At 40.0% G+C, this 27,837-nt stretch overlaps 1 protein-coding gene across 1 annotated transcript; it reads right to left on the reverse strand.

The window, feature by feature from the left end:
• Positions 1–2,208: 2,208 nt before the first annotated feature.
• tbc1d9 (TBC1 domain family, member 9 (with GRAM domain)) lies at positions 2,209–26,924 on the reverse strand. The gene is made up of 21 exons (XM_023404220.2): positions 26,215–26,924; positions 19,488–19,598; positions 17,171–17,289; positions 16,213–16,441; positions 14,825–15,086; positions 13,994–14,201; positions 12,545–12,751; positions 12,283–12,447; positions 11,682–11,832; positions 9,191–9,405; positions 8,971–9,088; positions 8,455–8,740; positions 8,145–8,274; positions 7,658–7,756; positions 7,277–7,345; positions 6,717–6,957; positions 6,423–6,488; positions 5,996–6,082; positions 4,879–4,947; positions 4,293–4,396; positions 2,209–4,191 (listed from the first exon to the last, which is right to left on the reverse strand). Exons 1-21 carry the CDS (start codon positions 26,333–26,335, stop codon positions 3,379–3,381), a joined length of 3,870 nt encoding a protein of 1,289 aa, XP_023259988.1. The 5' UTR covers positions 26,336–26,924; the 3' UTR covers positions 2,209–3,378.
• Positions 26,925–27,837: the final 913 nt, after the last annotated feature.

The raw sequence follows: 27,837 nt of genomic DNA on the forward strand, positions 1-27,837 counted from the left end.
GCAGTAAGTGCCCATATGTTCATATAATCCCAGTTATATACTATTGTTCATTTATCGTTTCTAATGAATGGTCACAGTCCGACACTTTTTGCATGTTTGTGAAAGTGCAAACAGATTTGGGAGGGGAATAAAGGTGGGAGAGTTGTGACGTGAGCTGGTGACCAAAGGTCATTATGGAGCAGATAAGAACTTTGCATCACACCATGTTTGGCCTCTCAGCAGTTTGGCTGTTCTGGTGCCTATTTCATAATATCTTGCCCTAAATTTGCGGGGATTATGGGAAAATTTTACTTTGGGAAGAAGAAAAAGAGAAGAAGAAATGTAACGTGGAAATTTGCCCTCAATCCTAAATACACTTTGTAAAGTACCTAGCTAAAACTAATGTAGTGTAATGCAACAGTCCCGAAATATTTAGAGAATGTTTTAGACATTTTGATTCGACTGTAACAGATTCAACCGTTTGTGGTGCTGTTGAATTGTACTGGCAGTCACTTCTAATAGCTGTCTGTTTGATACAAGCAATGTGGATGAAATATTAGAAACACCTCTCAGTATAACCTGTGTGAAGGTAGGATTTATTGCAGATGTTACTTAGACTGAATTAGTTTATCTAGGTGTATCTTGTTATTTGTCTATATCTCTATATATATCTCTCATTTTTTAATGACAATAATAAACAAAATGGATTTTGTGCTAGACAAAATTAAAGCACGAATGAAGTAGCTCCAGAGCTCCTCAGTGTCCCATGATTTATTTTCATTTATATCTAATTATATACTAATATTCTCATAAATGTATTACTGCTTATTCTTTACTTTGTTGGAGGATTCTATGGCATTAGAGGGATGTTTCTGCTATTATTATTATTATGATTATTATTATTATTACTATAACTATTATAATGTGTCTACAAAGAGATAGGCAAGGATAAAGATGCCATGATACTCCACACAGTTTACCAGGGTGGCAGGACTTACATGACTCAGCAGGCAGCAGCATTGGCGTTATCATGGAGCCACATCAGTCAATTAAGTAAAAATTAGATGAGTGACTTTTTCTTAATATTGTCATGTTGTTATGAGATAATGTCATGGTCAAAACTGACAAGAGTTTCATTACAAACAACAGACTCTTTGATTTGAGCTGAAAGATGAGGATTTCTGGAAAGCAGGGTGTGAGATGAGAGATGTGAGTAATATTTCATTAATCCTTGTTTAACTCACATTGTTCCTGACTGATTAATCATTGCTAGTTTTCCATGCATCTGAGAGGGGATGCCTCTGTTTAATCTGCTGAGAGTCCTGTTGTGAATGAGCTCACTGAGCTGTGATTGGTCAACCTGAGCCACAACCCCAGTGTGTTTGGTTCACAGAGAGGGAGAAACAGAGGCTTTGTAACCAACTGAGGTTAAATACAGTTGCCTCCAAGGAAGAAGTAGAAAGAAGTAATCAGATCCTTTACTTAAGAAGTAATAATTCAAAATCTTATCTAAGAACTGAGGTATTATCAGCAAAATGTTTTGAAATAAACTTAAATATTTATGCAGCAGAATGGCCTTTGTCAGTGTAATATTTTATGCCAATATTCTATATATATATATACATATATATATATAAAAGCAAGCAGATAGATGTGGAGACATGTTAAACTACTGTACAGTAGTTGTATTTCATAAGCTGTTCATGTGTTTCATATAAAATCTTAATCTGAAATGTAACTACTAATTTAAATGTCAAATACATGTATTGGACAATATTTCCCTCTCAAATGCAGTGGATTTATAATTATAAAGTAACATGAGGTAGAAATAGTCAAGTACAAGTATGTGAAAATTGTACCTGAGTACAGTACTTGAGTGAACATACTAGATTCACACTAGACAGCTAAGCTCTACCTCCAAAAGCTGTGAATCCAGGTATATTTGATTAATTCTCAGGCTAGAATCTAAATCTAAACAATAAGCATAAACTACAAACTGTGATTTAGTTTTAATTAAATAACATACAGTTTAAAACTAGCTGAAAAAGTACAAATGATTATACTAGTTTCTGTAAAATCATATTTCATTGTGGCTAAAACGCATGTCTTTAAGAAATGGGGATCGGTAGCCTAAAAGATTTTCCACCAGATGGCAGCAACGCTCTGCTCCGCCCTTGTTTATAGTGGCACTGAATCTGATAAGGTCAATAAATAAGGCCTGAGGCAATGGACTGTGCAGCATTGAATCAATCAAACTGTAAATTTAATTAGATGGAGTGATACACAATGCATCAGAGTCCAGAGAGATAACACCTGGACATATTTAAAATAAAACATATTCACAAAAATTTGTAAACAGCAAAGTAAAAAAAAAAAAAAAAAAAATTTACAGAGCAAAACGGTAAAAACATGTTTTAAAAAAACAAAAAGGAAAAGGGGGAACATTTTAGTTAGGAGTGAAGACAACAGTAGTCAGGCAAAAGGCAAGCGAACACATGTTAGTGGATCACATTATTGTAAACATAAAGAAAAGTGCAGCCTCTTCAATCAACAGCATTTTCTTAGTGTAATCATCTTCACTGAGAACACATACCTTCCTATGGGTTTTTTGACAAAATTGTGGTTGTGTCATTTTTTGTGCTGTTTCCATCATTGTTATAATTATTAGAAAATAAACTGGAGCAATTATAGCGAACATTATTTTGGGAAGTGAATATCCAGGAAGTCGTAGGTACGTGTGTGAAAAAGAGAACAGTTTCTACCAAAGTGACACATTGCATTAAAGTGATGTGGAGCTGAAGAGAGCTTACACGATAACATGAAACATGAAAATTCACTCTATGATTGAATTTTCACAGCTTTGTTTTGTATTTTTCCATACTGTCATTAAAATGAGAGGAAAAAAAAGTCTTGATTAGCAGCAAATGGAATCATAAAGTAAAGGAGCAATAGTTTGACCAGATATAATGTTAGGTGATCGTACGTACTGTAGACTATCAACATCCCAGTTTAGACCTGGACTGTATCTGTGGACATTTACAGCTACATAGCCTAAGAGTACTAGAGATTACATAGATAACACCTATGCATAATGTCTTATAAAGTACAGCTACTACATGTACACACTGATTTCATCTGAGCAAACCTTAATATCAACGTCCTGTTCCCTCTTAGCTGGACAGAATCTAGTGATTGTTATAATAAAAGTCTTTCACATCTGGTAAAATACATTGCTAAGAGCAATTTTTGGTCACATTCATTCAACTATCATACACATACATTTTACTTTTACCTTCATTCTCCTCTAAAACTCACCGAGACATTTTTACACCACCGACTGATAATCGTGTTTCCCTTTTAAAACAGCAAAAGTCTTTGTATGAAATCTCCTGTGAGACTTCAGCCAGATAATGAGATCTCATAGTCACTTGTTGAAAGCAGGGGGCGCCCAACTTTACGCACATTCTTGGCATTAGTTATACGAGCTGCTACCTCCACTGGCTTCTCAAAATAATGCACCAGGGCCTGCTCGGTGAGCACAGAGGCCAGGAACTGCTCAAACGTGATGGCCCAGTCTTTGTCAATGCTAGTGCTGTGAGGCAGCCCTCTGTCGAGGGGACCACCGCCATGAGGCTGGTTATTTCTTTCATCGTTGCCACCGTTCTCACTGCGCACAAGCACCGTGTCGTCTGCAATGTCCTCGCACTGCAGCTTTTCATCCAGCTCATGGGAGCCCGCGCTGAGCACCGAGTAAGATGACATTGACGTGTCATCTTTGGTTTCATCATCCGAGATGAGCATGGCAGAGGATGTGCCAGTGTCTTTGGGGGACGAGTCCTCCAGCTTGATGTCTTGCATAGGTGGCAGCTGCTCGCTCGCTTCGTCCCCTTTCCCCTCCTCACAGGGGCTCGGCTTGTTCTCCAGACCTGCATGGACAAAAGCGTCTCCCTGGTCCCCCTGCTGGAACACGTCATCAGACCCAGACTCCTGGGTGCTTTTGGGATCTGTGGTGTCTCTCATACAAATGCTTGGCTCTGATTTACCCTCCATGTTGTGGTCCTTCCTAATAGAGGAGTATGAGAAGAGCTTTCCGACTTCTCCCATTTCCAGCAGCAAACTGGTGACTGTGGCTGTGGCATGATAGAGCTCCTGTTCTGCAACATCCTCACTGAACATGCTGTAGAGGGTCTTACAAAGCTCGATGAACTGGCTCTGAAGGAAAGAGGATAACGTCAGTTATACTCTTCTCTTGAACACTGAGTTTCTTAGACACATACTGTCCATACGATTCAGTAGAGAGGGTGACATCTCACCTGATTCAGCCTGGGGAGGTCTTTTGTGTTTTCCAGTTTGGGTTTGGTCTCCTGGTTCCACAGTTTCAGGTAATGGCGGTAATCAGGAGTGTTCAGTTTCTTCACTGTAATATGTAGAAAGAATGTGTTATGTATTTTAGTCACAAGGTTAAATTATGTTTTTTTTTTTTTTAATAAAAACACTATAACCGTGTCACCAATGTCTGCCTGTGTCTTGTCAGCAATTAAATAAATGATCTATTATATAATATAATTATATAAATGTCATACAAATAATTCTAAGACTGAAACATTTTTTTTTTTCCTTTTCAATGGTGAATAGAAATCTTGGGCTGTTTTTCAAAATAAGTACTTTGCTATAAGATGATAGCATAATATTATTATCATTATTATCATTATCATTATTAATACTATAATGGGAATATACTGTATACATATACTGTATACTTTGATGGATGATAACAGCTACATTCAGTTATGTTCAGTCAGCATTTATCAATTAGCTCAAATATCTAGTTGCTCATCTTAAGTGAGCAGGACTATATCGTCTATTGTATTAGAGCTGTACATACTTTTTGTTTCTTACCTTTTTCAGTCTTAAATGTAACTCTGACAAAACCATCATCCTTCTCACTTCTGCACTTTGAGTCATGACCTAAGGGAAGACAGAGGGTGACCGAGATCAACATCTGTTCAATTAATATGCACATTTTCTGTAAAAAGATTGTTTCGATTATAAATTTCTATATCATGAAGAAAAGCAGATTATACTGCATATATACACAAATTACATACTCCATACATACTTAAGGTTTACCGCCCAACGTAATATATCACACTATCATCAGTCCCCCCTAATGTTAATGAAACACATGCATAGGAAAACTACCACTCTGTCTCGGGTATCACATTTGATCACTGCACAGGTTTAATTATCTAAAACAGCAGCTGTCAGATCAACGAGGGCGTTTGAAGCCGTTTCTCTCTCCTCTGCATATTCAACACAGGATCCTCCTGCAGGCCCCTGCCTCACATACATAATTTAACTTGTGTTGTTATTGTGCTTGTGCTTTCATGACTGTCACTGCGCACAATACAGGCTGCATGCAATGTCTGTGGTTTCAAGGTTAATACAACCACACTTTCCCCCTGCAAATCACATATCGTGCCCACAACCACAACAACAGATTACAGTCATGCAAACCTTGTCAGGACAATCTCAAGTCCTCTACACTGTGAATGTCAACGTTTGCCTTCCACACAGGCAAAAACTGCACTAACAAATGAGTGGACATCTGGCAGTGGTCAAGTAAGAGTAGAGAATAAAAACAGTGTGTGATGAGAAAACCAAGGATGAGTTCCCTCAAACATATTGAAACTGTGCAGTGTGAGATGTAATTGTGATATTCTACTCCTGAGAATGACCTAAATAAAATACAGTAGTTGATGTCAAATGTATGCGGACTTCTGTTGTTAATGAGGTGTGTGTGTGTGTGTGTGTGTGTGTGTGTGTGTGTGTGTGTGTGGGCTACGATGGTTATGAAATGTCACCATGACAAGTAGAGGGGTTGAAGAATTCGGGTATATGGTTTTATTACATAATTGTGCTTCACCTCCACAGTGTGTATATGAAAAGGATGTTAATACAAATTTGTTCACCACAACAAAAGGGGAAAAAAAAGAAGTTTATCTTAGGTCCTTACCGACTGACGTTTCTGAAATAATTTCCTCAAAGAAGTACTGAGTGGCTTCAAAGGCAGAGTCAGGCTCCTCCTGTTCATGAGTGATTTCTAGGAGAAAAGAATATTCAATTCGGATTATAAAAACATAATGTGAACAATTACCAAAGACCTGAGGTTAAGACCTGACACAGTGAATAGTTGAAGGTTTTAATTTTTGTCAGTTCTCTCATAAAAAACATGCTGACAAAGGGAGACCTGTGAAAGTTATTTACCCAGTGACGTGAGACAAGGAGCACAAAGCGTAGCATTTTCTCTCTCACCGAAACTTTCCATTGAGTCACCTCTTTTCTGTTCAGCTAATAATCCTGCCCCACTAAAACGAAACACTTTCTGTGGTTCCCTAAAGATGACCCTCCAAGGTCACTGAACTGCATCGATGCGCACTCACCGGGTAAAACGTGCATCTTGTAGAGGAGCTTCAGCTTCTCGGTTAAGTCCCCGTGACACAAAACGCCTACAACATAACAACAAGCTTTAGAGACGGAACATATCTGAACTGTTTCCAAATATGATTCATCATCTTAAATTAAAGTCATCACAGCGTAAAACACCCATTTGTCAACTGAACAGTCAGTACATTATGAGCCATTACTTCCAAAGAATATTCCCAAGGACACACACACACACACACACACACACACACACACACACACACACACACACACACTCTTTCTGGACTTACCCAGGCCGCTGATGAACTCCCTGAAGTTGATGAGGGCATCTCCGTTTTGGTCGAGGAGACGGAAGAAGCGCACGGCCAGAGGGTCTGAGTGGGCTCCGTTGGCCCAGGGGAACAGCAGGTTGAACAGACCCTTAAACTGCTCCATGTCGATGCGGTACTGCTCCAGGTAGGGCAGGCTGGGGTCATGACGCTCTGTGGGGTTGCTGCTGCCGCCCCAGTAGCAGCTGGTCAGGTGCTCCGCCTGCAGAGAGGAGGACAGGGTTAAAACTGAATGAGACTGAATGTGAAAATGAAAAAAAGAGCTATAAAAGAACACAAGCTGCTTCTTGCTGAGTTTGAATTAAAAGATCGATGGGGCTTGACTAGTAAACAACAACTATTAGCATAGTCACATTCTGTCATGTTTGTGAAGTACAAAAGAGGCTTTGACAGTGTGTCTGAAAAACAATTTCACTCTTGAATAATCTGAATCATTATGAAAACTGTGCCAGGTGGAGGAACACAAAAAGGTGAAAAGGTTGTTTTAGTCCCACAACATAAATGTGTGAACTATACCTCACCTTGAAGAGCACGTAGAGCTCCTCCAGCTCATCAATACTGAAGGCGGTCTCTGTTACAATAGTTCTGACCTGCGACAAAATAGAATTACATGAAGTAAAAATACAAGGCATTAGAAAATAACATTAAGTGTAAAGAGCAGAGTAACAAATAATGACCTGAATGTGGTTCTTTTTGCTTCTAAGTTCAAATCTAATTTGACCTGCAGAACTAAGAGACTTACAGAGTTGGCGTGTTGCCTGTTTATTGTTCTGCTATTTGCACGACAGAGTTGAGCAAGAGTTTTCCAGAAAATGCAGTTGAGACTGACTGACTGACTGACTGACTGACTGACTGACTGACTGACTGACTGACTAATTCCATATACATTTATACGTCCTTACCACGTTGCGTTTAGTTGTATCTTCAATGGTTTGGATGACCCTCAGTCTCTGTTTGAAACGCATCTGCTCAATCACATCTGCACGGATCGAGCCAAATTTCTGATGTGAAAGGAGAAGTAGAAACGGAGACACGGATCAGTCTAACTCTGCTGTAACTGAAAGACGGTTATCAAAGTGGAAATAATGAGGACGGCTGGAGACAACTGTACGATTGTGAGGCTCTGAGGCAGCTGGGTTTGTCAATGGGATACATTCAAAGTTAAATTAAATTAAATTCAAGTTCAAATCATATAAACTGAAACCATACTGCACTTCATCCAAAGCTCTAACACCACAGCTTCCTTGAGAAACAAATGTTCAACAAATGAACAGATGAACGAAGAGACAAACAAAGAGTCACACACTCATAATCATAAAACTGTCTTTAACAAATCCAACTAACATGTTGAACTAAATATGAGATTTGTACAGCATCAGTGTTAAATACCTCGTAGGAGCTGCGGACCAGTTTGAAGATGTCAACCTCAGGATGGGGCTCTCCATTGTCTGTTAGTAAGGAGTGCAGGTGGGGGATGGGAGGTAAAGTGCTGTCTTTATTGGTCACACTGTCCAAGTACCTACAGTACACAAACAATTAGTCAGGGAAGAGGCAGTATAGTACCAAAATTATCAAGACATCTGTTGTGATCGCGGAAGAAATTATCTCATAAATGGTGAAATAGTTTTAGGATGTTAAGTTACAGGAGGAATATCCTAGACTTGACAAACCAAATAAAGCGCCCTCTGCCTCTCCTTACCTGCCCAGTACGGTCATAGCTTCGCCGTCGTCCTTGCAGCCCAGCAGCTGGTGGATGTTGGCGTGCAGCACAGAGAGCGCCAACTGAAAGATGACCTTGATGCCATCATAGAAGAAGCAGTCCACCACCACCACTGCACTCTCGAACGGCATGACAGACAGGAAGAGGGTGAGGAACCAGGAGAGAGAAATTGTGGAGATGACCCCGAGGTCCTGCATGCAGTCGTACAGCTGTGGGACGTACTCCCGCGCGAGTTCCTCGAACACGCCCTGATCGACCAGGGCTCCTGGGGAAGAGGGGTAGATGTTAATGTCTCAGTGAGAATAAAACTTTTTTTTCCCAGGACCACCCTGGGCCAAGAAGGCAGCATAAAGAGGGCGTTATGAAAATAAATACTATAAAAGCGAAAACACTACAGAAAAGAGCACATACATGTATTTAAATGTAACAGAACCATACATTTGAATGTGAATCAAACAAACGCACATGAATACAGAAGAAAACGCACATACTGACCGACAACTCGAGTGTTGTAGTAGTCGGGCAGCATCCTCTCACAGAGCGCCACGAGCAGCCAAAAAGCCTCTTCTTCTTTGGCGTAGAGCAGCAGCACAGATGTCACAATGTTCATGGCCTGTGGAGTTGAGGTAGAGAGAAGAACATAAATATCAAGTATTGTCAAGCACTGGCAGGTTTCTGCCAGCTCATGTGGAAACGCAAACAACAGAACGTGTACCTGACAGTATCCAATGTTGGGATTTCTGAATGCATAGGCGGTAAGGACCCTGCGGAGGGCAGCGATGCCCATCTCATTCTGAAAGGCCGGGTGCTCGGGCAGAGAGCGGTGCAGGTCCCTCTCGATCTCCTCTGTTGCCAGGTTGTACTTGCCCATCGACTTCTCCACCAGGTCTTCGTAGTATCCAGGGTGAGTGGCCATCTCGTTGATTGCCCCTGTGAAAAAACACAATGAGAATTAAAAGGTTGAAAGTAGCTTCTGCGTAAAATCTCCTCCAAAACCCACAAAATCTATGGTAACAATGTCTGTGATGAGGTCCATTACATGCAAAGGTTTGATATAATATTTAAACCACAAAGTATAAGATAAGAGAAACTTTATTGTTCCCAGGCAAAAGGAAATTCAAGTGTCACAGCAGCTGAAGTACAAGAACAAACAAAAAAGCAATAAACACTTTATGGCATATTCCAAAAGGTTACATAACCATCATAGCATCTAAACTGTGATACAATAGTTTCTGTATCACCCGTCAGTTAAGTTGCACATTTCTTAATGGTTTGTTTTCTGCCTTGAATGGATGCTTGTTTCACGGTGCGATAAAATACGAAACCAATCAATTCAAACACAAAACTGATTCGATCTAACTTTTAGTTTTATTATTATTTTACTGTGTATTTTGAAATGTATGTCAGTGTAGACACTCCACCTCCCTAAACAGTTGCCTTTACAATCCTTATTGTCACGTTAATGTCTTCTAAATTCAATCATCGGAGCTCTGACTTTGAGCTTACTTTAAAACTATTAAGTTTGCATCTTAAAATAATAACTGTTACAAAGGTAAAAAAAAAAAAGCAAAATGACTGTAAACATACCATAGACAGTAGTAAATGGGCTGTAACTTGAATTACACTGGTATTTGGTTTTCAAATGCCTTACAGGTCTGTGTGCAGGTTTAGCAGGTTATCAGAGGCCTTTTTACATTAGTCTCTGCTCCAGGTTTTACTGAGCACAATTATCCACACACATATAGTACACGTGCTTATTGGAACACACTCCAGTACAGAAGCTCACCAAACTAGTTTTTACACCCTTTGCGCTGACAGGAGACACCAATTAGGCAACACCTGAATGTCGTAAATTGCTTTGTAAATATATTTCCTATTAGAGATGGCCTGGTTTCAGAAGACACAGGTGAGTGTGACAGAGTGTGTCAACACAATGCAGCTATGACAACAAGCAGAGAGAGCCAGACGTGGGTCACAGGAGAGCGGGAGGAGCTGTTTGTAACCCGGCTCTGCTCAGGTGAGGATGAGTAAAAGCTGCTGCTGGTGCGTAACACATGACTGTGCTTGTAAACGGGGAAGTGTGGAGCCTGTGCATACCTGAATATGTAGCATGTTGTAACAGAGTGAAAGCCAGTGGTGCTTTGAATAGTTGACACACATTTTCCATTCGGCTAATGTTCAAGCAGTCATGGAACATGATGCATTTATATGTATATATATTAGCATGAGCTGATTCACACGGAGGACCAAGTGAGTTCATTTACTTTTGCTTCATGAAAATCTCCAAATTTCTCCTCATTTCTTCTGGATAATCAAAATAAATTCTGTCATGTCAGCAGGATCATTACGGACTTCTCTGTTTATGTTAGAGCATGCCCAGATTTTCTCTGAGCATTTCCACTTGTGACATTATTGTGCACATGGAAATGTGCCCTGATGTAACTGACTGAACACAACCTTTTTTAGTTGTTTTAAAAAACTTTGTGCATAGACACCCTGTACATTAATGTTTGAAGTTAAGTATAATAACATTACATTGCAAATAAACTGCATCGTATAGATCTTTGGGGTACCGTCTATAAATCTGCTCTTGGCTCCTAACCTGGGTGCTGTCACCCTCTAAAAGAGTCACTAAAATATGAGGCAGGCACAGATGATTGTACTCAGATGTATTGGACTCTTCTCTAATTTCTTGCATTTTCTTGTGAAATACTGCATACTGTGGGACCTCAGAAGTCTAAAAATAGTTGAATCTGACAAGAGCCATTTGCAGATCTTGCCTGAGGGCGACCTAGACTCAAGCCAGCGTTTGAAAAACAATTTCACTCTTGAATAGTCCAAATCGTTAGCAACACTGTGCCATTAATAAAGTGGTGAATATGTCTTTATCATGTGTTTTCTACAGTCTTACACAAGAAGAGCTTATATTGGAGGAAATAATACATGTAACTACACATTTCTGAGCTATATTTCTGAGTATTCAGTTGCACACTGGTTGTTCTTGCATCGCACATTTGTCAACAGGACGTCTGTAGATAAATTACACCTGCAGAAAATATGTATCATGTGATCAAGTGTAAGCTGCAGTAAGCAAGGTGTGGTCTCACTCGGTACAGTGCATCACTGAATCAAATGCAGTACTGTATGCTCAGAGTGTGCTGAGCCCATGTTTGTTAGAGGCCTCCCCTCCCTGAACATTTCCTCACCAGAGAAAAGCAGCCAGAGCTCCCCTCTCATGCTCTCAGGAATCCCCTTGAGGACCAGCTCCTTCGTCTTCTCAGTGCGGTACATACACACTCCCTGTCCGTACTCGGTAAAGTGGTTCTTCCACGCCTGCTCCTTCATGAACTCCTTCGCCTGAGCAAAGAGGGGAAACAATTTCATGAGAGGCTGTAACTCAAGTACAATTACAGTAAGCTTCTGTTATGCTGTTAGCCAGCAGTCTGGACTTAAATCACTGACATGCAGTTTCAATATTTCATTTTTGCACACTCCACACGAATACTGTAATATTCTATAATACAGAGTCAAAGTCCCATTGAATTGAGGATTACAAGAGGTACAGGGTTAAGTCTTTAAGTCTTACAGAAAAAAACATCTTTCCAATTTGCTGCTAACAGCAATTCAAGGTCAAGACAAAAAAGTCCGTCTTAATAATTCATTATCCACGACTAGGAATAGCTTTAACGGAAACAGAATCTATTATCAGATCAGAGTAGTATTAGATAAGGCATTACTCTGTGCTGTGCCATACTTAACAAAATTAAATGCTTTTGATTGTATTTGACAAAGTGTAATTGAACTCACCAGCTTGGGGTTGAACTCCTCAGGCGAACGCCGGCGGTACATGGTCATGAGGGCTTGTGTAGCTGTGGGCACACTGCTGTCATTGAGGTTAAATGTTCGCTCACCCTCTGAACCCAGACTGTGCTGTGGGCTGCTAGAAAGCAGGGATCCTTGCTGGGAGTACACCTGGAGGGGACACATGCCATCAAGTTATTTCTCCAGACCATGTATATAGTCTATATATATATATACAGTATATTAAAATGTAGGTTTCCTTTCCTACCTCATCATCTGAGCTGTTAAGGCTGCCAGTAAGTTCCCTCTCCAGGCAGATCTTGGAGGTGGTCTGCTGCAGAAAGTCAGAGATCCTCTGCACAAGGAAGTCTCTGTCCTTCAGGTTTGCAAATAGAAAGGTCATGCGGTTCTTGGTACTGATGGAGAGTGGGCTGGGCAGCACGTTGGAGCTGTCTGCTTTCTCCACGATGGTCACCTGGAAGACGTCAGGGAACATTCACAATCTCATTCGCCATGAAATAAACAATGACAAGCAGCCATAACCATGGAAACCGAATGTGTCTGTAATAAGATAATAGGACTGTATAATAGGTGTTGGTTGTTGTTGCTGTTTATAAGTTCCAATATCATACTCACTAAGTGAAGATTGACAAATAACTAAATTAAAGCTAACTGTAGTATAGCTAATTGAACCAACTGACAAAGCTAACGTTAGCTTGCTTTTTTCATGACCCATTTAGTTTGAAGGGTAAAAGAGGAAACTAATATGGTGTGCGATCCACACTTTTCCCCTGACACTTAATGAAATGACTCAATTCCTTCACAAAATTAACATAATGTACCTGTGCATATACAAATGTGATCAGATGGCACTGCTGATGTTTCCTACTAATCCTTTTACACACTATTCTCACATTACAGTTTATAATAACTATAACATTACTGTACCATTTTCTAATACTGTAAGAGCCCATTTATAAAGGGTTTATAACCTGAAATTATTGGCTTTATTACTTATTTACAAATGCTTTATAAATCAGTTTAAGCCATTATTAAGAACAACATTTGGGTTGCCAGGTTGTGGAAAATCTTCCTCCACCATGACACTTTTGTCTTTTTTTCTTTTTAGCAATCTTATTCATTAGGAAGACCTTTTGAAAACTTACCTTCTGGAGGAGGACTTTCCACTACCTGGCAACCCAGAATTTGTTGGTATATCTTATAACTTATCTGTAAAGAATTATTAAAGGATTTATTAACCTAAAGTCATTAATTACCACTTAAAAAGCTTTTATATAAATGGTGTCTTATCAGAAAGTGGTACTGACTTTTAAGTTTTAACAGTTCAACATGATTTAGAAAATCTCCTAATATGAAACTATTTAATTTAAAAACGAGAATTGAGGAATAACTAAGCAATGAATTTTCAAATAGCTGGCGCAACACAAAGCAAACAAAAATGGATGAATGTGATGCAGCATGACAGGCAATGCTGCATTGTGTGTGTTTATGTGTGTGTGTGTCTCTCTTTCTAGAGCAGATAGGCAGTGTCAACCCCCTACCACACAACACTATCAAACACATTCATATGTCTTCATGATTTACTTCAGCTACTAGTGACTGACTGCTGTTTTGATAACAGTGCTGCAAGTAAAATACTTTTTCCAAAAGTAAAATGCCAATAAACAAAGAGACATATTTAAAAAGGCTGACTCACCTCACGCAGGGGGATGATGAGACTACACAGCGTCTCTTCCTTGCTGGTGAAGCAGATGTAGTTGGTGGAAACAAACATCTGTCCCAGGATGTGCATCTTGTTAAAGGGGGTCCACAAGGTGCAGTCTGTGTGTCCGTCCAGTTTTTCATCTTTGGGCAGACGGAAGAGCGCCCGGTAACGTTCACTCTTCGCTCTCGCATCCAGATCCCTAAAAGGACGCAGAGTCCTATTAGATGACTTTTGTAAATATATAACGTCACAGCTCGAGGCTGAAATAGTCGCAGTCATAGATGCATTAACATCGTTATAATGGTTAGAAAGCAAAAAGGTGATATCTCAAAAATGAATTTACATTACTTTAATGCAATGTAAGACCTGACCAGTACAATTAAATTACAGTTCAATAGACACAGAAGTTTCATATCCTGATGTTATACAATTTGGATGACTCTACACAGACATTTCATTGTCTGTGCAGATATAATGAAGCCTTACAAGAGAAAAACCATCCCAAAGCAGCAAATTGATGAATATAAAAAAAAACTGCAGTGAAATAAAGTCATGCTTACATGCTTGAGGTCATTGAGATCTCACAGACATCTACTAGAGTTCAAAAATACAACACCCTTTTATTTCCTCACACATAGGTGTTATACAACTTATGCAACACAGTTTTAGACTATCACCCTCCGTCCTGATGAATCTGGATAACCAACTACTTTACCAACCATAACACATTAATGTTCAATCAATAAATATCGTAAACATGTATAAACTGCATTTATTATTGATGAACATAAGTGTTCCCACTCTGCATCAGTCCGTCCTTACCTCTTGAGTGCCGACACTTTCTTGGGTGACTTCTTCTTGAGCTTGGGCAGTGAGCGGTCCTGTTCGAAGCCTTTGTTATCCAGGAGCTGACGCATGGCGATGTTGGCCAGCTGCTCGGCCAGTTTGAACGTCTCGTTGATGTTGAGGAAGACAGAGAAGACGTGCTCGTTGGTGCGGGTGCTCACCTTAATCACATCAGGCAGCAGGAGGGTGGCGCTCTTCTCCAGCTGGGTCATATCTGCCCAACGCACCACCAGTTTGGCTGATAGAGAAAGAGAGAGACATTAAGATTGATATATCAGTATACATTAAAAAGAGAAGATCAATGCACTCAGATAGCCTTCAGGATATGGCTGAAGACTTGCAAAAGACTTCACCTTAAGAAGCATACAAGAATATGGATGGTGTACGATGCAGTTTAGGCCCTGTGGTTCTGATATGCGGCTCAGGCATTCAGTAAAGAGAGGTGTAATGGCCTACTGCACTATAATATATAATCATAGTCTTGAGTACATACAGTTTTCTACAGATATCCCTTTAATAAACACTTGGAGGACAGTCAATATTTCAATCTATTTGAAGTAATCATTAATATAGGCATACAGACAAAACAATAAACTAATATGACAATATACAACAGAAACTCAAAATCCAAGAATTAAACTAATGATGCGAAAGAAAGAAGAGACCAGCAGACCTATAGATGACAATATTTGGGCAAGACAGACTAAGAGGAGTTCTGCTTGAGAAGCATAATCTAATATTTTGTGACTTCATACCTGAATTTTATCATTTAAAAAATATTTCCTAGACACAAAATCAGTGCTGGTTGGTGGCGGCTCTGTGCCTGATAATCTTCATATTTTAACTTTTAATCTTATCCTAGTGGCAGGATTGCCAACGAGATAATGAAAATGTTGGCAGCAGGTTTGTTGTCATGGTTATCTGTACATTGGTTTACGTGGGTTTGAGTAATGAGATTTAGGATGGATAAATGTTTAATGTATTTTGTTATGTTTTAAGTTCAAGTTTGTGCTCCAAACTCACAAGTTTGTCAGTTTTACGTGGCTGGGAGACAGTTTTCAAGTTAAAGTTAAGGTTCAAATCCCGATAAACTTGAGAAATATGATGAATGCCTGCAGATCCTTTACCTTAATGCCTGATGGAGCGATAAATAAAATACTGCGGGGAAAATACCAAACAATCAACCATATACACTGTATGTGCTTATAAGATCTTATATATCATTTCCTGTGCAATTATTGTATGAAACCACCCATTTTTATTGGAAATATTAATAAAAGCAAATATCAGCATAGGTAATGTATAAAGATAAGGATAGACATATAAACTGTTTCCTGTGGATATAAAAATGGTCAACATCCAACCTTCTTTTCCCAGTAAGTAGGAGTAGAAGCAGAGGTGGTTGATGCTGAGGTAGAGCCATCCCTGCCGGGGCACCTTGCCCTTCCAGTAGCTGCAGGAATAATAGTTGACCAGCTTCTCCTCCTCTGGCATCCCAAACAGCTTACGAAACTTAGCGCTGGCCTCTTTGAACTTGTCTGTGTCGTCATCCTCTTTGACATCGTGGTTCTTGTTGTACTCTGCGATGATGCCCTGCAGCGAGATGCAAAGCAAAAGAATGACGTAATGAGCGGAGACGTGAAAAACAGGGATTGTTAAGTAAGAAGCATCAGATCAGGCATGGGCTCATACAGTTTAGAGTACTTCATATGCTCTGATAAACCAGCAGTTATTTGGCAAAACAGGAGTGGATCTGAATTGTTTAAAGATAAAGATCAGCTGCTCGAGGATTTTTGGATGCCGATGTTTAATATATGTGGAACAATCCAAGATGTGGAAAGATCCAAGCTGCAGCTGTGGCCTTCTCTGCACTGCTTGCTTGACAAACTATTGACTTCACAAAAAAAAAAAAAAAAAGACTGCACCATCCTCTCATAAATGCTTGCTGGAGGATGTTAGGGCACACATTAAACTCAGCTAAAAGCTGAGCTAAAGCATACCACTGAAACTTTTATACGACTGGGCAACATTCATCAGTACTGCTGTGATTGGTCCAGTCTGGAAGCTGACTGACTATTAATCATCTGCCTGGGTGATGGATGATGTATTCATGTTTATTTACTGTATAATACTTGTTCTGCTCTCTGTGTTTACCTGGCAATAATGGACATAGATGTCTGTTGGATTGAAATGTGACTCTGTTAAATTAAATTTGTTAGAAGCTCTCAGTACAGAGGGAAGATAGTTGATTTGCCTTCAGTTTGTTTTTTGTACAATAATGACTTGGAGAACTAGAAGTCCAAACATGAAAGTTTTAGTTACCTGGACCTTTCCTTTGACAAAGGTGGTAATATCATTCTCGTTCTCAAAGATGGAGAGTGTCTGCAGCAGGTTATGCTCCAGCCACTCCCAGTGCTCTGTGATCTCTTTCCGGGAGGTTCCTGCAGAGGAGGGAGGAGGGGAAGTCAGAGCACTCAGGCAGTGAGTTCACAGTAGGAGCACGGAGGTCTAATGTTTCAGCAACGATGACTATTGTGCCATGACACCACAAGTCCCTTAATGCAACAACAAATGGAATATTCAAATATTGTTATATTAAAACCCTTGAATTGTGAGAAGCAGATTAAACCTGAAACAATTAGTCAATTAGTAGACTGACAGAAAACTGATCAGCAACAATTTTGATGATTGATTTTTCTTTTAAGTCATTTTTTAAGCAAATAAATGTCACTGGTTTCAGCTTTTCAAAGGTGAATATTTATTGGTATTTGTTTTCTATGATAGCAAATTGAATATCTTTGGAATTTAAGCTTTAGATCAGAGAAAATAAGCAATATGAAGACAGGCAGATTTCCCTATTCTGACACGTAAAGGCCAGATAAATGATCAATTAAGCGAGAGAATCATTGGCAGAATTAGTTGCAGCCCTAAAACAGAACAACAGAGTGAGCTGGGAGTTCCTCTTCAGCTGCAGGACAGCACCAAGGTTCAAGCTAATGATGACAAAAGGATCACTTCAAGTCGTATGTCAAGAACAAAGAGTAAAATGAAATGCATATCTTCTGTTTTATGTTTGCACAGCAAATCTACGATGACCATCTTGCTACTGTCAGTAAGGCTAAAATAGATTTTTTTGTTGCCATAGGAGAAATTCATTGCCATAATGGCTGCCATTGTGGACCATTATCCCTCAACAGTGCTGCAAACAGCCCTTCAGTGAGTGCACATACACTGCATTAGCCACGTCTGCCAGACTGCTTCACTCTCCTGCTATCTCTGGGTTGCAGAATTAAGAACCGGGAGGGGTGGGGAGAGAGGCGAAGAGGGGAGCCAATGCCATTTCAAAGCCAGGCTAGTCTTTAGCAGGCCTCCATTTCAGATCGGGAACACAAATATTACTCTTTTTTATTTGTGCATTTACTAGGGGACTGCTGAATTAAATTCATGGTTACACATATTCCCTAAAACAAATTCATATTTTCTTGCGTTTCATTAGAGTCGTGTCTTCATTCAATTAAATTACAGCAGTGTGAACCTTCCCTTTCTAATACCAGAATCTTATAAAGCCTCATACTCTTTCATTTCTTTGCAAAAAATACTCTAGCATACCACTGTAAATGTGTAGGAGTTCATACCAAAATGTATCACAGACAAGATTGAAGCAGTACAACGGCAGAAAAGAACAAGAAACAGGCCTCCAATAATGGCTTTTTAATTTATTTATGTCTTCAAATGTGCCTCAGATTCTTCTCTTTTTAGTCTGCAGTTGAAGCAGCAGATCTGAACTGTTATTCTATTTTCAGGATGACCTAATGCAGAGCACCTGCTATAGTTTTCACCTAAATGTTTTGGATAGAGCTGAAATTAGTCGACTTACTGATAAGTCAGACTGAAATGAATCAGCAACAATTCTGATAATCAGTGAATGTGAATCGGGTTGTTTTTTTGTAAGCAGATATGCCCCAGACTGAATGATTCCAGCCTCTCGAATGTGATAATTGACTGGTTTTCTTTGATAGTAAACTGAATACCTCTGAGGTCTTGGACTGTATATCTGATTAATCGATAATGGAAATAATGGTTGGGAGTATCACAGCTTTTCCTAATAAATAGATGGGATAATTTCATATGAATGGCACAATACAAGCGATGGTGAAAAAAAGAGCGCAGCTTCCAATCAGTTTAGAGTGTACCTGCTAATTTGCATGATTTACTGCCACAGACTGTACCAAGAACTCTTACACATAAAAACTGGAGACAACAAGTAAAGGAAAACACCAGCAGATGACAAGAAATCGTACTGAAACTTCATCAAATGATTAGCTGAAACATCACATCCACTCATGTTTGAGCAGCGCTTTCGGCACCCGTTCCCGTAATCCTGCTCTTTAAAACCACCGGGGCATGATGTAATGCTTGGCATTCGGCAGCTAACATGGGAAAAGGCAGGATGTTAGAACATCATGTGTTGTGTGGAGACTGGGGGGAGGGATGTGCAGGGGGTACAGAGGTATTATGAGCTGATAAAATCACCTAAAGTGGTGTAAATCAACCGTTTAAATTCAAGTACACCTGAGGTTAGTGACTTTGTTTCCTCCAAATACCTGCACTTTTGATCCAGGAGTTAAAATTCACATACCATGAGCAATGATCCAGTAAACTAAAGAGTCAGGTGTCTGGTAGAGGATCCTATATGGAGCCATTCGAGCACTTGAATCCAGGACGACATCCAAGGTCCCAACCAGCAACCCTATAAGAACCAAGAAAACTATTATTAAATTCTGAGAAGCAAACAATAGGAAACACACCAGTAAACTTCAGTCTTCAGTCAGTCTTTCCACGGACACACATTAAACTTATACATTTGTTCAGCTGTGAAACAACAGCCCTTACAGACAACGACCATGTGAGAGGCATGACAAATGAAGGGCATTAACTTTCAGATGGTTTTGTTGTGCCTCAGCAAAGGGGAAACACATGAGGTCTTGTGGTTTAAGATTTGAGTGTATGAAAAACATCCTGAGACTTGAATGTCAGTGCTTTACATTAAATGCATTTGTTTATTGGTTAGACCTGTTAGGCATGATCTGCATACAATATATATGACTCTGGGTTAGATTGCTACTATGGTAGTTTTGTGTTTGTGGACTTGATAACAAAATGTGATTTTGACATTTTAAGCCGGACAATAAACGTAGACAGACAACCACCAGCGTGAAACTAAAACAGGCTGAGAAGGTGATAAACGGTAAAAGTCACCAGAGAAAAAAGGATGAATGGGCTAATGTAATGATGCATCTAAAGGTTTAAGAGATGTCAGTGTTTCTCAGTATAGAAAATGATGGTTGTTTGCATCAGCTACAATGAATGAGGCCATATGTAACGCAATAGAAAAATTAGTTTGTCATGCATCGACACCAGATACATTGCAGCTTTATGTTTCAGACCAGTAACGCTTTCTAAGAAATAAGTCACCCTGCATAAAGCGTTTGAGTTGAAACTAATGGACTTATTCATGGTGAGTAAATCACTTAATACTTTAAAGATCAACTGTAACCCTTTAGTATGAACCTATTTGCTTTGCAAGGTTGTACAAAATGTCTGTTTTGTATTTACCCTGCTCCAGCTTTGTCTTTTGAACTTCTAATGCTCTTTAAAAGGGGAACTCCCCCTCAAAGAGAGAGGGAACAAACCACTCAGCATGAGAAAACACTTGTATAATGTCTTCTGTAGATCTGTAGGAGCTGTGTCTAGTCTGAGAAAATAATCCAGGAGATGCCATTGGAGTTATCTCAGTTTGGGCTCAGAAACCATGTTTTTTTTTTGTTTGTTTTTTTAACGAAAGCCTTCCTTACAAACCATAGGAGTAGAGTTTAAAGAAGTGGGTGCTACTGTCTGCATCACAGGAAATGTAGGATCCACTGTTTTTGGTGACTGGCCCATACTACAAAACTAAAAGTCAGGATATCTTGACCACTGCTGCTCTGCTTTTGATTATTCTCTCGTTAACATCTCTCTCGTGTCCCCACAAAGCGTAAATTGGCTAGCAAGTAAAAATATGCATCTAAATAATGCAAGTTTTAAGATGAATAATAATCATAATAATTATAAACTCTGCAAATGTCATATGGGAAAGGAAAAACATTCAACAGGCTACACACACTGTGTTATTAACCATTACAATTGCAGATTTGGTGGATTATAGCAAGAACCCTTTATTAATGACTATGCCGTCGGCAATATAGCAATTTTGATACTATTTTTCCAAGCAACTGTGTGACTGTTGGTAGATGTGAATATTCTCCCCTTGTTCAGAGGAGTTATACGTTCAACTGCCGTGAGAGACAGGTTATTTTTGTTCAGCAGCTCATCAGGGCAAACACAGTATGAGTCACACAGAGAGAGAGAGAGATGAGGGGGAGGAGGGGGGAGAGGGAGAGAGAAGACAAGACAAGCGAGGGAAATTGAACAGTTTTCTTGTTTCTTAGTCTGAGGAAAGTGTGTGTTACTTTGACTCACTGCCCTTCCATCATTCGGACTACAGTTAAGAGTCCTTAGCTGCCTTCTACTCTATTTCCTCATGTCAATCCCTCTCTTCCTTGACCGATATATCTTCCATTTTCCTTCTTATTTTCCTCCTTATCAGTATCTCTCAGTGCTTTAAAGCTTAAAGCCATAATTAACCGACAGATCTGATAGATGTCAGTAATATTGACATAGTTAGATGGTGGTTCATGGGCCAAATGTTATGGTCTTCCTGTTGTGTCAGAACAATGTCATGAGGACTACTCTGCAAACATGAATAAGCTACAAAAATATTCACTTATACAACAACTGTTGAGTGTGGGAAGACAACTTCCTCTTTGACAAAAGAAAATCACAAGGTTAAAAAACAGTCCCTAACCAAAAAGTGCAATAGTTGCTCACACATTGACCTCAGGGAAGGCTGTAACGTGTTACCCTGTTAGCATTTCACCCACACAACGTAGCGATGAGGAACATAAGTGATACAGCAAATGTGAGAATCCACTGCTCTTTCTTGCAGTTTTGTGGTAAAAATTCCTGAAAATCAACAAGTTTTGACCTTAGTTGGACCTCGACGTGGGAGTTGAGGTTTGATGCAGGAAACTTGGGGGTTATGTCAAGGAAGGAGATCAGTGAAGGTGCAAGACCACTTAACATCCCACCCTTTCCCTCCTCTCAGACTGATACCAGTGAAATCCAAAACAGACAGAAGAAAAAGACAGTTTTTGTTCATGTCTTTGTATATTCAGTTGTTTTTACAGTGTTTTGACAACATTTTTCTTTTTCTTTTAATATGCGACACTAACACTGGAGTGAAGGTGAACTTTGTTCTTTATATAACGTAACATACAACACCCAACATCACATGCCTGTGCAGCATCAGCTCGTCAAACCAAAGGCCATGTGACTGCTTCTTCCAACTCACACCTCTGCTTTTACACAGATAATTTCCTTCCACACGCTGAGTGTGTAGGTGCACAACCTGCAAAACAAAGACAACACACAGCTGTAATGGTACTTGTTCCGTTTATTATTATTATTTCTGGGTGGCTGGAAAACTCCTCAAAGTGAGCAATCTCCTCCTAAACAGAGCAAGAGCTATAAAATCATGTGATGCCTCTCTGCTCAGAAACAGGGACACAAGCAGAGCTCCCTTTTGTTAGAGCACAACAAATCACCTCCTCTGAAACATTGGTTTTTCACTTAGTGGAAGAATAGGAAGCCAAACCAACAGCTTGAGAAAAAAAGCTACTTGTTTTCTATTGTTTATATCCTCTCTGTGCCAAAAGAAAAACAGCTTAGGGGGAGGGCTGCCGGTGTAGGATGTTTGCATTGAGCACACAAAAGAAAATCTCCCTAAGACTTAAAATCAATACTGTATCAGATAACAGAAACCTGAGACAATCTGGATCATCACCATCATCACGTTTCACTGCATCCGCGTATATGTTTTTCACTGCTTTTCCACCACTTCTGGGTGTACATCTGAGTGACATAACACACTGGTCATAAAGTGCCAGATAACTGTCTGGCCTACAAAGAACAGGGTTGCTATCTGTTTGACATGATACACTTCCAGACAAACAAACAGTAATCACCATATAGATTGTGAAATAGTGTGCTGTACTCTGACTCAGATCTTTGTGTAATTTCATGCTACAAGCACCAATGTGTCAAGCTGCATGACACGATGGCCTGATTCTGAGTTTATTTATATCGTCTGATGAAAACAGCTTTTGTTGTGCATGTTTCCATTTTGCTTCCTCTCCGAAAGACATTGACGACATAAGATATATATGTCCCTCCAGTTGTGTGTCTGCAGTGTACAACAGTCGGTTATAAGATCACACTGTGAGTGACTGTTAGAAGCTGGGATCAGGATTAAAGCTTCATGCAAATGGCATTAAACACACAGCTGAGGAGGAACATCCCATCTTGCACACCTGTATTTGCTAGTTACCAGCTGTTAGGTTAACCAGTATTTTTATGCATCGTTCAGTGGTTCTTTCAATCTTTGTGGCCTCTGATGCAACGTCAACTCCGGACCCCTCACCACAGGGTGCCTATATTTGAGTTGCAGGGCAGTCCGACCAATGTGATGTGAAGTCCCTTCTTCAAATGTGTCATTTTTACTGGTTTTGGAAGCCGGCAGAGGTTAAAATTATCCAAGCAAAGATTAAAGAAAACATTTTTTTTTTTTTTTTTCTTAATTCGTATCTTTTAAAAAATTTTGTGACTCCCTTTGCAACCCCTTAGAGGATCCTGGTCCTTTGACTGGGAACCGCTGACAGTTGCATACTACTTGCAACTATGTTTTGACTGTATAATAGTCTTAACTGATACGAACAACGTTAATGATATTCATTCATTTAACTTCTATTTATGTTTTCTTACAGGTCTTTGAGTCTTAAAGGAAAACTACAGCAATAAGCAAGTTAAAGTATAAAGTCCTCTATAAAGTTTATAAAGATAGATGATTTGACTGGAGTTAATAATAAACTGATGTAACTCTACAGAGGATGTCCTGTTTGACATGGAGGTTTTGGAGGAACTAGGGATGGATGGCCAACCAGCCTTCATTTATGATGTGTTGAGAAACCAAAGAGCGGCACATCGGATCCTTCCGCCTTTCCTCACTTGACAGTTTCTCTCTGTAAGCATTTCTATAAATTCTACTCTGTCCACCTCTGCTCATGCAGCCATTGTACTGATGTTTTCACGATGGCAGACACGCAGCTGACGATATGCAGCTATGTATGAAGCTCTGTAAGACACTCTGTCTTGGTGCTGGAAGAACTGCTTGTGGATAGTGCCAGTGTCAATGGGTGCTGAGTGCCAACTGGCACACATTACAAGTCAGCAAGATCAGCATTTACATAACAATGACATCATCCCCTAGCACCACTTAGCACACTTTGTGTTGCCATAGCAAGAACACGCCACGGGCTGAGAAAAGGCGTCTGCTGGTCTAATTGTTAATTATTCATATCAAAGAGGGTCAAATGACCAACATGTTGTATGTCGAATCTGAAACTTAATGTTTATTTTATGCCTCTATCAGTCAGAGTAGGTTTGGGTTTTAGTTCACTGGACTATTCAGAAAACCGATATTCCCACCTAGTTATCTTGTCAACAAATGGTTTTTCAATTGTGTTTTGGGAAAATAAGTAGAGAGATGAATGTATGGGGTTGCCAGATAATTACAGGGGTGACAAATAATAGAAAATAAGATTCTGAAACACAAAAGGATGTTTTTGTTTTGTTTTTTCAAAAAAAAAGTTTTGCTTTATCTTGTGAAATACTTAATAGTTTTATCCAGGACTCAAAAAAACAAAAAGAGGAAAATCACTCTTCACACACAGGAGAATAGTTGACACATGATATGCAGCCTATGATGAGGGTTTACAAATAAGCATTGCTTTGTATTATGGGGTCACAAGCAAAAAAGGTTGGGAACCACTGCACTATATCATCATGTAAAGTATGTCTATATTGAGGCATGACTGCTGTGATCCACCCACTCCTGAGTCAAACTGGCGTCCTGAGGCAGAGATTTTACTCTTGTTAAAGTTAACTCTCAATGAGCAGTGACACTGACTGATAGAAAGTGAGAAATGATCAGCAGGGAACAGAAACTGAGCTGTTCAACACTGATCGATTAGTGATAGAGACATAATCTTTCACTGCTATAATTTCTGATATCTGCATGTAGGCTAAAACATGTCAGCAAGAATGGCTATAACTAAGGCTGGATGAGCAACTTCAGACGACAACCAGCCGAAAGCCGCAGAGTAACTGTGTTGCAATTGATTTGTGATAGTTCAAGTAAAGCCTTTACTATTTAAATTACCACACGGTGAATTTGTTGCCACCATGGGCTTACTGTACAATATGTAGAGATAGGGGGAGTAATGGAGGGTATATAGGGGCCCAGCAGTTCATTTTTGCAGACCACCCAAGGACAGTAATCAGGCCATGGCTGTTTCATTTATAAATGTAATAATAAGGACACCAACAATCTTGTCGACTTAAATTTGCATGTACCAAACTATAAGTGACACTTCTTTATCTAACCCTCTCATCTGTTAAACTTGACAAAATGCCAGACTTTGTGATGAACTGCAACCAGCTGAATTCAGGTCAAAGAATGAACCAAATTTCACAATTCTGAGAGAAAAAACCCCCCAAAAAACAGGACAGCATGCAACTGTGGATCCTGGCCAGTCATTTTCAAAACCTGTCCCTCCTCCTCCTCTTCCTGCTGCTGTTTGACCCATTTTGGATGCAATAAGCAAGAGGGAGGAGGAGAGAGAGAAGGAAGAAGGAGAATGATTCAGCATGAACAAGCAAACAGCCAATGTCGCTGGTTGATGGTCAGATAGATTCACAGGCTCCACGGCTGCACAACTCAAACAACAGTTGCTAGTGTTTGTATTGTTGTAATGGCTGAAATCTAATTTCCCTTGCAGGCAGGAATAGCCTCAGACAATTTTTTTTAACCATATGACCTAAATTTCTGGAGGAATTTTGCTGCACTTTGCCTCTTAAGTGGTTTTGTTTGATGTCATCACACTTGGTCAAAGGTTGAGCCCTTTTTTTTCCAGCAGGCTGTAAATCAATTTGTAATGGAAAGCCCTCTGTACTAACAGACACATTCAGGTGAAAGACCACCCGTGACAGCTGATTGGTCATGTGACCCTCCTCACATTATCAGCACACACTTCACCTGACATCTTGTGCTGACACTGAATCAACTATCAACTGTCACAATGCAACCGATCATCACCTTTCGATCAGATGTGAACTGAATTGATCCGTTACAGTATGAAGACAGGACTCACCGGCCAGTCCTCCGCCTCCATCCCCGTGGCCCTTCCGTTTCTGCAGGATGAAATATGGATTTGCTCTCTCGGTGATCCATAATGCGCCCGCCAGTAACACATCTTCGGGACTGACCCACATAATTCTCCTGCTTTTTTTAAGGGGACATTGAACACACAGGACTGCTGTCGGCGACCATCAAACTGGTGTGGTTGTGTTCAGAAAGGATTATTAAATTACTAAAACACTGATGGGGGCCTGATATTCTCCTGAGCGATGTCTCGACACTTAAAAATATCGTCTACTGGAAGTAAGACGCGCGTGCAAGTGTTGCTATAATTAAACCTGCCAGGAACGGATCGGTTAAGAGGTCCAAACAGTAAATTCTCCTGCACGCAAACCCTGTCTTGCAGCACCAGCCCCCTTGTGTGCAGCACAGGTTTTTATATAAAAATCAATTTCTTCGAGGTTTCGTGGGCAGCCAGGCTCAGGGGTTTGCTGCCTCACAGCGCAGCGCAGTGCTGGGATCAGCCTTTGTTGTCCATGCTCCGCTGCAGGTGCGATCCAGCCAGTGTCCACGTTCGCGTTGTTACTTCACGGAGCAGATCGCGTTATTATCAAAATGAACAGTAAATAGTCTATAGGGTCTCCTGGGTGCGAAATCCCTCCGCGTAGTGAAGCACAAAGACGGTACCTCTGATGTTAAGCCAACAATAACGCTGCGGTCCTCTCCTCCTCCTCCTCCGCTGCCGAGCGTCACTGGCTGGCCATCGCGAGACGTCAACGAGCAGGAGGCGGAGACACGCGAGGAAATAATGAATGAATTAGTTAACATTTTTTTATTTTATTTTAACATAAATCTCGTCTTTTATAGTAAGTTAGGATGCGTCTTGTTCACAAACATGGCCGGACTTCTTGTTGATGAGCCGCCGATAACCACACATTATGGTGGTGTTTGTAAACATGGCGTGATGGAAACATTCAGGTGTATGTTCAGGTGTTTACATATATTTCTATTCTAGTCTTTCAAATCACACCAGGGCCAGATTAAGGTGCTGCAGCTGGCCATGGGACAAAAATGAGCCGAGGGCCGCTATTGACCCCCACATACACATATTTTCCCAAGTCTTTTCACCCATTCCTATGCTGGAATCCCTGGTTTAGTACATCAGTCAGTTTGTGAAAATTTAACATAAATCTGTAACAGGACAGTCAATGCAAATTTATGCTGTGCAGCCATATACAGTTCGCTGCTTTATTTGAAATTCTACTGGAAACCCTTGAGCTTCCACTGTAGAGATGGTCAATAGTGGCCATTGAATTTTTATAGGCTATGATTTTTATGTATGGGACTTTATCAATTTTGCCCACTCCTACTGCAAAGATACAAAATACAGTATGTCAGGCTGTGTTTTGATGATGCAGCCATGAATCAATAAAGGGTTTTAAATATTTTACAGGATATGTAAGAAATAAGATGTATTAACTGTATTTAATGTATTAATGATTTTTCCAAAACCTCTCAGTGGGAAACTGGATATTGAGGAGCTAAGGACATGCACCATGTAAGCAGAAAATCACTTAAAGTATAAAAAGGTATTAGATTGGTCTTTTTCACAGATGATACTCTCACATTTCACAAG

Source organism: Seriola lalandi, unplaced genomic scaffold (genome assembly GCF_002814215.2).
Source record: "Seriola lalandi dorsalis isolate HSWRI2012SDOR001 ecotype SW California unplaced genomic scaffold, Sedor1 jcf7180002054234, whole genome shotgun sequence".
In the NCBI taxonomy this organism is placed as follows: Eukaryota; Metazoa; Chordata; class Actinopteri; order Carangiformes; family Carangidae; genus Seriola; species Seriola lalandi.

Bases quoted from the DNA above. Each gene is read 5' to 3' on its own strand.
- tbc1d9 (XM_023404220.2), bottom strand. From the start codon at position 26,335: ATGTGGGTCAGTCCCGAAGATGTGTTACTGGCGGGCGCATTATGGATC. The intron at 17,290-19,487 runs GTATGTGAATTT...CCTCCTCTGCAG, and splicing joins TTACTGGATCATTGCTCATG to GAACCTCCCGGAAAGAGATC. The intron at 6,083-6,422 runs GTGAGTGCGCAT...CTTTTCTCCTAG, and splicing joins CAAGATGCACGTTTTACCCG to AAATCACTCATGAACAGGAG.